This window comes from Nicotiana sylvestris, chromosome 12, assembly GCF_000393655.2.
Source record: "Nicotiana sylvestris chromosome 12, ASM39365v2, whole genome shotgun sequence".
Lineage (NCBI taxonomy): Eukaryota > Viridiplantae > Streptophyta > Magnoliopsida > Solanales > Solanaceae > Nicotiana > Nicotiana sylvestris.
In genome coordinates, this window is record NC_091068.1 from 21,882,492 (window position 1) to 21,893,730 (window position 11,239).

At 36.7% G+C, this 11,239-nt stretch overlaps 1 protein-coding gene across 1 annotated transcript; it reads right to left on the reverse strand.

Annotated features, from left to right (window-relative positions):
• Positions 1–8,961: 8,961 nt before the first annotated feature.
• Positions 8,962–10,944, reverse strand: LOC104243308 (2-oxoglutarate-dependent dioxygenase 19-like). The gene is made up of 4 exons (XM_009798487.2): positions 10,644–10,944; positions 10,188–10,423; positions 9,538–9,865; positions 8,962–9,426 (listed from the first exon to the last, which is right to left on the reverse strand). Exons 1-4 carry the CDS (start codon positions 10,890–10,892, stop codon positions 9,172–9,174), a joined length of 1,068 nt encoding a protein of 355 aa, XP_009796789.1. The 5' UTR covers positions 10,893–10,944; the 3' UTR covers positions 8,962–9,171.
• Positions 10,945–11,239: the final 295 nt, after the last annotated feature.

The window sequence follows — 11,239 nt, forward strand, 5'->3', positions numbered from 1 at the left end:
AATGTTGAAGCTGATACGGGTATCATTACTATTTCAAACCCGATCGAGCCCGTTGCTGCAAGCCAAGTAACAAGGGCGAACAGATGTAGACTCAAGGCCAGATACCATTCAAGAACCAGAAAAGAATGAAGATATCAAAACAACGATAGAGGAATTAGAACATGTCGTGTTATTCGCTCAATGGCCTGATAAAAAAGTCTATGTCGAAGCTAATCTTGACCAAGTAATGAAAGGTAAGTTAATTGAATTTTTGCAAACTAACATGGACTGCTTTGCTTGGTCCCACTCCGACATGAAAAGAATACCACCGGAGGTAATAACTCATAAACTAAATGAAGATCTGTCATATCCTCATGTGAAGCAAAAGAAAAGAAAGCAGGGAACTTTCAAGAATCAGGTGATTCAAGAAGAAGTCCAAAAATTGCTAAAAATTGGTTCCATTCGAGAAGTAAAATATCCTAACTGGTTAGCCAATACTGTTGTGGTTCCAAAGAAAAATGGTAAGTGGCGAGTTTGTGTAGATTATACAGATCTTAACAAAGCCTGCCCTAAAGATTCTTTTCCACTACCACACATAGATCAATTGATTGATGCAACTGCAGTCACGAATTGTTAAGCTTTTTATATGCATATTCAGGTTATAATCAGATTAAAATATATCCGGCAGATGAAGAAAAAACTTCATTCATAACAGACAGGGGTACTTACTATTATAAAATAATGCCCTTTGGTCTAAAGAATGCAGGTGCAATGTATCAGAGGTTAGTTACCAAAATGTTTCAGGAATATTTAGGAAAGACAATGGAGGTATATATAGATGACATGCTTGTTAAAACTTAATACTCAAAAAATCACATATCACACTTATCTGACATATTTTCAATTTTGCGCAAATTTAATATGAAGTTAAATACCGAAAAATGTGCATTTGGCGTTGCATCACGCAAGTTTTGGGGTTTTCTTGTTTCTAACCGTGGAATTAAAGTAAATCCTGCACAGATTAAAGCCATTGAGGAAATCCCTGACATACTTTCAAACAAAAAAGAATTTCAAAGATTAACATGGAGAATTGCGGCCTTGGGAAGATTCATCTCTAAATCATCAGAGAAGTGTTTTAAATTCTTCTCAGCCCTTAAGAAGCGAGATCATTTTGAATGGAATGAGGAATGTCAACAAGCACTTAGGAATTTGAAAACGTACTTATCAAATCCACCTTTGTTGGCAAAACCAAAGGCTGGGGAAAAGCTACTCCTCTACCTTGCTATTTCGGAGGTGGCGGTAAGTGCTGTTTTGGTCCGAGAAGAGCAAGGTAAACAATCACCTATCTATTACGTAAGTAAATCTTTGTTAGATGTAGAGACTAGGTATCCTCAGTTAGAAAAACTTGCACTTGCGTTAATCATGGAATCTAGAAAGTTAACACCTTACTTTCAGTGTCATCCTATCGTTGTGGTAACTACCTACCCTTTACGTAACATATTACATAAGCATGAGTTATCAGGTAGGTTAGCTAAGTGGGCAATAGAGTTAAGTGAATACGAAATTGCATACCAACCTAGAACTGCTATAAAATCACAAGTATTAGCTGATTTCGTGGCTGATTTTAGTCAGGGAATACAGTTAGAAGCAGAAAAAGAATTACAGGTGTTCAATGGAGCTAACCCAGGAACTTGGACTTTATTCACTGATGGCTCATCTAATGTGAGAGGAGCAGGTTTGGGGGTAGTATTGGTACCACCTACGGGTGAAACCATTCGGCAAGCTATTAAATGTCATTCCATAACTAACAATGAGGTAGAATATGATGCTATGATTGCAGGTTTAGAACTGGCACGGGAACATGGGATAAATCAGATTATAATCAAGAGTGATTCACAACTTGTAGTTAATCAAATGCTGGGGACTTATACAGCCAGGGAAGCAAGGATGCAGCAGTACTTGGAAAAGGTACGGGAATTGATAAAACAATTTCAAGATTGGAAAGTTAGACAAATACCCAGGGACGAAAATCTTGAAGCAGACGCCCTAGCAAATCTCGCATCTGCGGCCGACGTGGCAAACGATGCAAATGCCACAATGATACATTTATTTCATTCAGTTCTTGATCATGATACGAATGAGGTAAATTTTAATAACTTAACCTGGGATTGGAGGAACGAAATTGTTGCTTTTTTGCAGTATGGAACCGTCCCTGATGACATATGCTCTTCGAAGGCAGGCCGCTCGGTACTACTTAAAACAAAGCAATCTATATCGTAAAATGTTAGGTGGTTCCTTAGCAAGATGTCTTGGACCTTCGCAAATAGAGTATGTAATGAGAGAAATACACGAGGGTCATTGCGGGAATCACGCAGGTGGAAGATCACTAGTAAGAACCTTAATTAGGACAGGTTATTACTGACCTAAAATGGAAGAGGAGGCAGAAGGTTTCGTGGCCAAATGTGATAAATGCCAGAGGTACGGTAACAATATGCATAGACCTTCAGAATTATTACATCCGGTCATTGCGCCATGACTATTTATAAAATGGGGAATGGATATCGTAGGTCCATTATCGCAAGCAAAAGGACAGGTAAAGTTTTTGCTTGTTCTCACTAATTATTTTACTAAATGGGTAGAGGCAGGTGCATTCAAACAGGTGCGAGAAAAGGAAGTCAGAGACTTTATTTGGCGGAATATCATATGTCGATTCAACGTACCAAAGGAGATCATATGTGACAATGGTCCTCAGTTTATTGTAGCTTAGATCACGGAATTTTTTCAAAGCTGGAAAATTAAAAGGATTACGTCAACACCCTATCATCCGGTGGGTAATGGACAGGCAGAATCAACAAACAAAGTCATTATCAATAATTTAAAGAAATGACTAGAGGAATCAAAAGGAAACTGGCCTGAAGTGTTACCTGGAGTTTTATGGGCATATCGCACAACTGCAAAAACAAGCACAGGAGAAACACCGTTCTCATTAGTTTATGGAGCTGAGGCTTTAATTCCAGTTGAGATAGGGGAACCAAGTACACGGTTCACACAGGCGACACAAGAATCTAATGACGAGGAGATGCGGGTCAACCTAAATTTACTCGAGGGGCAGAGAGAAACTGCTTTAATAAGAATGGCAGCACAAAAGCAAGTCATAAAACGATACTACAATAGAAAAGCACACCTCAGGTTCTTCAAAATTGGGGACTTCGTGCTTAAAAAGGTTTTTCAGTCTTCAAAGATAGCTAACACATGGAAATTAAGTCCAATATGGCAAGGACCCTACAGAGTGCGTGATGTTGCAGGAAAAGGAGCATATGAACTGGAAACAATGGATGGCAAGATACTACCTTCACATTGGAATGCTGTTCATTTAAAGAAATACTATTTCTAAGGAAAACCCACGGTCAGGTATAACCATTTTAAATTTCATTTTTGAATTGCTAAAATTTTACTAACGATTTTAGATGATAGGCAAAACGCTAACCCGTACTAAATGATGAGTCACGACCTGTAAGGCACATGGAGTAACCTAAAATTCCTGGCCTAAAGTTACAATTATTCTGATAGAAATGCAAACGGGTTATGTAGTCTTCATCTATAATCGTCCCTCCGAGTCCCGTATGTTTTTCCTTTTCAGGAAAAGGACCAAACGAGAGAAACTATCAAGTGCTCGAGGCTTCATACTTCAACACTCAAATACTTGGGGGACTACATACTATACACGGACATATGTATAAAGAAGTCAAAACAGATTAAGGAAAAATCAAGCCTGAAAGAGTCAAGTGTACAGAGTAAAAGTCATAAAGCCACGAGCTAAGGCCAAAGAAAAACCTCACTATAGTTAGAGTAAAGTCTATGTACTAAAACAGGTTATAAGGAAAAAACCCATGTCTATTATTATTCTTTTAAATATGTTATAAGAAAAACAGTTACGAGAAAGTTATAGATGTAATTCAAATACATGTAAAGTTTTATTCGGAACTAGACAAGGTTCAAAAATAAAAACTTGTCAAAGTTATTTCAGAGAAACATGTGTATTCCTATTTCTTTTATCGTATGATAACACCATTATGAAAGTTGAGACGTCTTCTTTATTAAGTGTCGGAATATAAAAGGGCCCTCTTTTATAAAACTCATGTTTAAATTAATCATGAAGTTAACAGAAGCATTTTTCGGAAAACAAAAATGCAAATTATTCTGTAAGTCCTTAAAAATAAAGGCGAGAATAAAGCAAGCAGAAGTTTAAGATAAAAAACTTCTTAATATGTAAAAAATAATCTAAGACTAAGTTCGAACTTAGTCATAAAACTACGAAATTGTTTAGATTGCCCCATTAAAAGACTTGGGGACTGGCGTTTCTAAAATCAACCCTCAAATGAAGTTAAGGGTTTGATTACAATCTTCCAAAATCAAAACAAAAACAAAATCATTTGAATGATTAAAACTGGTCACTGAGAAGTTTGTGGTATTGAGGCAGGAACGTCAATAGCAGCGGGCTCAATTTGGGCAGGTGCATCAGCAGGTGCGGTTTCAGTTGAGATTTATGTTGTGATGTCCTTAACTGCCTTCTATGATTGCTATTTGCCTCCAGTTCTCGTGCTTGTATCTGCAATGGAGTTAATAGCCGTGGATGTATGTTGATCTCCGCGAATATGACAGATTCCCCATGGCGATGGAAATTTGATAACTTGATGCAAGGTTGAAGGAACAACATCCATTTTATGGATCCATGGTCTCCCCAGAATCATGTTGTAAGCCATCTCCATGTCTACTACCTGGAACTTTGTATCTTTGACGATCCCTTCAGCAAAAGTGGTGAGTGTTACCTCTCCTTTCGTGACGACACTGGAATTATCAAATCCAGATAGAGTATGCGCCTTTGGTATTACTCTATCTTCAGCTTGCATCTCACGTAGCACTCTTAGCAAAATAATGTTCATGGAACTACCTGGATCAATCAAAACTCATTTCACATTAGTATCATACACAATTAAAGATATTACTAGTGCATCGTTATGAGGGATTAATATGCCATCTATATCTGCATCATTAAATGTAATATTGCCTTCTTCTAAAACATGCTGCACCCGTTTCCCTTGGGTAATAGTTACTTTGGAAGTTTTGTTAGCTGCAGTATATGACACACCATTGATGTCTTCACCCCCACTTATAACGTTAACAGTTCTTTTGGGAGAAGGTGGTTTTGGAGGCTCCTGCATGTTCTTCATGTAAGCTTGCTTGACTTTCTCGCTGAACAACTCAGTAAGATATCCTTATTTTAATAAATGATCAACTTCACTTTGTAAAAATCTGCAATCTGCTGTTTTATGCCCGTGATCATTATGGAACTCGCACCAATGGTCAGGGTTGCGCCTGTTTGGATTCGATCTCATTTCCTTTGGCCATCGAACCTTATCTCCCATGCTTTTCAAAACAGCTACGAGCTCGGAGGTGCTGACGTTGAAGTTGTAACCTCCGAATCTCGCTTTTAAATTTCTATCATCATCCCGTGACTCATAGTTGTTTCGCTCGTTCCTAAATCTTGATGAAGAACCTGATTCTCGGTTTCTTGATCTGTGATCGTGCCTTTGATTATCCTGTTTTGACCGTGAGTCTTTCCCCGCAGGTCCCATATAGGGCTCGTACCTATTTTTACCGGATCTCTTTTCGTTCTCTGCACGTCTTGAACATATACTTTCTTCTTTTTGAGATCGTGGAACAGTATCTTCCTCAATCCTCAAATTCGTGCTATACCTGTTATAAACATCATTCTACATTGTAGCTGGGAATTCTTGAAGGCTTTCCTTGAGTCTCCTCGTAGCTTCCGAGCTTTTTTCATTCAAATTACTTGTGAAAGGTATAGCTTCCTAGTTATCAGGTACACGCGGCAATGTCATTCTTTCGCATTGAAATCTGTCCACGAATTCTCTAAGCAATTCTAAATCTCCTTGCTTGATTTTGAAAATATCATCCATTCTTTTTTCCACTTTTTGGGCTCCCGAGTGTGCTTTGATGAAAGAATCTGCAAGCTCAGTAAAAGAGTTTATATAATTTTCAGGTAAGAGGGAATACCATGTTAGTGCTCCCTTGGTGAGTGTTTCACCAAATTTCTTGACTAATATCGATTCGATCTCCTGCTTAGTCAAATCATTGCCTTTACGCCCGTTGTGAATGCAGTCACGTGGTCTCGTGAGTCTGTTGTTCTATCATACTTTGGAATATGAGGCATTTTGAACTTTTTTGGAATTGGGAGTGGGGCAACACTTGGCTTCCAGGGTTGTTGCGAATATCTGTCCATGTCTACCCCTTTGATTATGGGAGGCACCCCGGGTATCTGCTCTGTGCGTTCACTTTCCTCCTTGAGCTGTTTCTGCAAGGGTAGTACTAAATTTTGTAAATCAGAATTAATTACATTACCTGGTTCTCTCTCTTACGGTTTACTGGGAGTTCCACCGCTGCCTGAGTTAACAAGCCCGGAACGAGTGTTTTCTATAGTGTTATTATTTGAAGAAGGTGTGGGTGTTGCAACAGGTAACTGGTTAACAAGCACTTCAACAGCTTTGTTGACCTGAGCAGTAATTAATTTCTGCAAAGCTTCATCAACAGCTTCAACATTTTCAAATTGAGCATACTCGTTTATTTAAGATCCATCAGGAGTACCCTCACGAGATTGCCGTGGAGAGTCCTGCGGAGTAGGAACTTGAATGTTAATATTCTGTAGGCCTCCCTGACTTTGTTGGTTCTCTTGGTTTCTTGGGGTGTTGTCATTGCTATTCGACATAATTGATGTAACAAGGAAGGTCAAGTGAAAAGAAAATAGATTATCAGATTCCCGGTAACAGAACCAATTTGTTTAACCAAAAAATAGAATTTCAGTCAAAGCTAGAATTTAGAAGAACACGGGTTACTGATAATAAAAAAGAATATGTAGAAGAAAGTAATTTGGAGTAACCAGAGTGTAATCAGGAGAAAAATAAGTGAATCAAAGTATATTCCAATTGTGTCTTGTGCTTACAAGTGACCAGATACCCCCCTTTTATAGGTATCTTGAAGATATGCGTTTTCTCCAAATCATAATGAGGCTATTATGAATAATTAAAGACATTGAATGCTACGTTACACAATCATTGTAATCAATACAAATTCTCTAACGTATCCAGTATTTAATGCCTGTCGAATTTCGTATGTGCGCTCTTTATTATGGTCAGATCCATTCCTTTTGATAAATGACTTAAATAGGTACGGGCGCTAAATCCTTCGAATGTCCTCCCGTGCCTCTTCCTTTGCCTTTGCTCATTTCTATTGCTGATCGTGCCTCTTGACTAATTATAATTCTTTGACTATTTGATCAATCCACGTATCTCAACATGTCACTTACATATATAAATGCAATTTTTTCCAATACAATATTTAAATCCACAAACTTCAAAAGCCGTCTTTAACAGTTATTACTTATTATTCAGTGGATCGCGAGATCATTTTCTATCAGATAGGAACGGACCTCCTTTTTGAAATTCATGGTGAGTCAAATTATATTGCATAGTAATAGAGAACAATTCAGGCAACAAGCGGCCAACTATCAGATAACCAAGTACTGTTCAAACTAGCAAGGTGATGGAGCATAGTATTATGACTTTTCTCAGCCAGCCAACATTGAAAAGATTTTATTTACTCCCTCTATTTCGATTTAAGCGACCTTATTTTTTTATTCCAAAAATGAATGATTTATTTTTATATTTAAAAATAATTCAATTTAACTTCTTATTTTATTTTTAATAACAAACTTTTATAGCCATAAAGATGTAATAATTTATTTAGGATTATAAGTTTCAAAATCTTTCTTTCCTACGAAATCAAGGGAGTAGTATAATTGCGATATAGTAGTTGCCAACTTGTCCAGAAGTCCAATCGAAATACCTGTTTCCGAGGATATGGATAAGGGAATGAAGTTGTGGTCTGTAAATCTCGAAAGATAATAGTGAGAAAACAAGCAATTAAATTGGACACATTTGAGACATATACCTACTTTACCAGCATCAATCCATTCGAAGGAGGGAGCTAGAAGATAGAATTGCCAAGCTTGACGTGTGATATTCTTTTGTTGACAAAAATATGTACTGTGTGATCTATAGGTTAAGGTGTTTGAATCGTAAAAATAACTATTAATATTTGCATTATAGTAGATCATCTACGTCATACTTGCACACCTTAAGATGCAGGCCTTTCTCGTACCTTATATGAGCACGAGATGTTTTGTGCATCACATTGCCATTTTTTTTTATGATTGTTTTTGTTTGTATCTTTAAACGGTTTAAGCACCTCACATGTAATATACAGAGACCAATATATTGTGGGTTCTGCAAACTTAATTAAGCCTATTTTTTTTTCAAATTATATGTAAATATCCGAAAAAGAATTTATATATAATAATTAAGATCTTAGTTGTTCTGAACTCGTTGATCGTACTGAATTCGCATTAGGTAATATGCATATATAAAATCTAGTATTCTAAGATAGCGCTTGGTCATAGATTCTCAAATTTGTTTTGAAATTTTGATTTGGGTGAAGTTTGGTTTGAAGATGAAAATGTGTTTGGACATAAGTTTTCAAAATATGTTTCACTTTTTTTTTTAAAAAAAACATGAAACATGACTTAGACCCACAAGTTGTAAAAATTATCACAAATACCCAATATAACATTTATCAATAACATTCATTATATTATCGCAAACCGTAGTCCTGAATATAAACAAATTTGATACAAAATTATCATTTTAATAATGAACTACATAATACACTATCAGATGACCGAGGAGACGAAGCAACATTGTTACAAAATAATAAAATGGTGGACTATTTTATAAAATAAAAAAGTATGAGGCAATTTTTAAAAAATTAATAGTGATATTTTGGGCACTTGAGCTTGTTTTGGGATTTGAGTTTTGAGTTTTGGGAATTTGCCAAAATATAGATAAAATCTATGACCAAACATGTATTTGCCATAAAAAATTCCAAATATATTTTGATAAAATCTACGTGCAAACGGGTCCTAAATTTCAAGAAAAAGAAAAGCATTAGTCCACTTAGATTCTAACCTTATAACACACAAACTTTCCATTAATAGACATGAAAATTTATCAAAGCCAAATTCAACACTACAAAAACAGAGCTCCCCAGTGAAAACAAATTTCAGTTCCTTTGAATCTTAACTTGCTCTAACATTGATTTCTGGTGAAGTTGGTTGCTCTGCTGTAACTCCATATAGTCCTTGTACTTCATTGGTATATAAGCTGGAGGGCTATTCTCACTTTGTACCAACGGGGAAGCAGGACTTACAACTGCATCAAGTGATGGGCCGTGAGCAACAGCTACTGAAATCCTCGGACTTGTGTTGTTCACTACCACCCTATGTATATTGCTCTTGTACTTTCCATTGCTGAAAATCTAGACAAATATTCATAATTAGCTATTGAATCTCTTACATAAAGGGATGTCCGCAAAACCTTAAAAGACAGATAATATGAGCTGCAGAAAGTATTAAACAAAGCGATCTACCTCAAGATGATCACCAGTATTGACCAAGAGAGAATTGGGAAGGGCATTGACAGGAATCCATTTGCCTTGATGTTGAACTTGGAGACCTCCAACTTGATTTTGAATAATAAGAGTTAATAGGCCATGATCTGAATGGGGTGGCATTCCAAGTGCAAGTTCAGGCTGAGGACAACGTGGGTATAAATTTGCAATGAAAACCTGAAACCCTAATTTCATGTTTAGGGCTTTGTCCAAAAAACACTCTTCCAGTCCTAGTCCTTCCAATATCCCGGAAAGTAACTTTTTCGCGACTTCCCGTGTTCTCTCACAATACTCCGATGCAATATCACTATAAAAGATAAAAATGATAAATAACTTATTATAATACGTATAAACAAACACTAGACATATATTTTATACACTGTCAGCAGTCCGATGCACTGAACTCCCGTTATGTACGGGGTCCAAGGAAGAACCAGGCCACAAGGGTCGGGTCTATTGTATAGAGCTGTACTCCTCCATTTCTGCTAGAGGCTGTTTCCACGACTCGAAGCTGTAACCTCCAGGTCACATGGCTGCAACTTTACTAATTACGCCAAGACTCCTTTCCTTACACCATTATTGCGTATAACTTAAATACATTTAAAAGTTTCTTAGAGAGCAAAATGTACCTGTAACCATTGGGTTTGCTAGGGAAGTGAAATTGAGGATGTACAAAGACCTTAAGATAGTCTCTCCAAAAGAAGGCTTTTTCCTTAGAGGTATTGAAACTGGTGCCACACCTTATAGGATCCAACACATGCTTCCCTTCAAACTCTTTCTTCTCTTCCTCTGCTAAGTTGAAAAATCCTTGTGTTCCATCAATTACTTCTTCAATCAAATTCTCTGGTATACCATGGTTCACAACCTGCACCACCCATAATATCATAAAAGTTAAAAAATATATATATATATATATTTTTAATATTCTGATGCACGACAAAGACAACAACAACAAACTCAGTGAAGTCACAAGTGAGATTTGGGGAGGGTAATGTGTACGCAATCCTTACTCCTAAATAAACGACCACACCCTTTTCCCCTTCTCATGTAATAAAAGAAAAATATGACATAATATTCAAGTGTACCATGAAAAATCCCCAGTCATGGCAAGCTTTGCCGAGGTTGTCGATAGCTTCAGAGCGTTGATTAGGATCAGTGGAAGTGGAAGTGAGTAAGGAAAAATCAATAGCAGGAATGGAGTATGAATCAAGATTATCAAAAGCGGGGGAATCAGAGGGATTAATAGTAGAGTTAACATAAGTAGAAGGAATAAAGTTGAGATTAGGGGATTCAGAAAGAGTTTTTACAGTTGTGGCTGGTTGAATTGGAGCCATTAGTAGTGTGTGTGTGTGAAATTTTGAGATAATCAAATGGCTTGGTGCGAAAGAAGATACTAAATCCTCCTTTTATAAACAGAAAGCAACTTTATTTGCCAATGTGTAGTATTTCATTTGTCATTTAGCATTTTCTGATTCATTATTTTGTCTGCTTGTAAACTTTATCTATGATTGATTTTTTTCTCTTCATATATCTAATTAACCGATCGAATTTTGAAAGTTAGCTTGTTTTGGTTCTGAAACACAGCTCTTGAAAATCTTAGTACGATCTCTTTCCTTTCTGATAGTAATATTCAGCTTAATTTTAGCTAAAAAATTTATAGAGTTTTTTTGGTTTGAAGTTC

Coding starts and splice junctions, on each gene's coding strand:
- LOC104243308 (XM_009798487.2), bottom strand. CDS start 10,892: ATGGCTCCAATTCAACCAGCCACAACTGTAAAAACTCTTTCTGAATCC. Junction 10,424..10,643: donor ATGACTGGGGATTTTTCATG/GTACACTTGAAT, acceptor TGGGTGGTGCAG/GTTGTGAACCATGGTATACC. Junction 9,866..10,187: donor AGCAAACCCAATGGTTACAG/GTACATTTTGCT, acceptor TATCTTTTATAG/TGATATTGCATCGGAGTATT.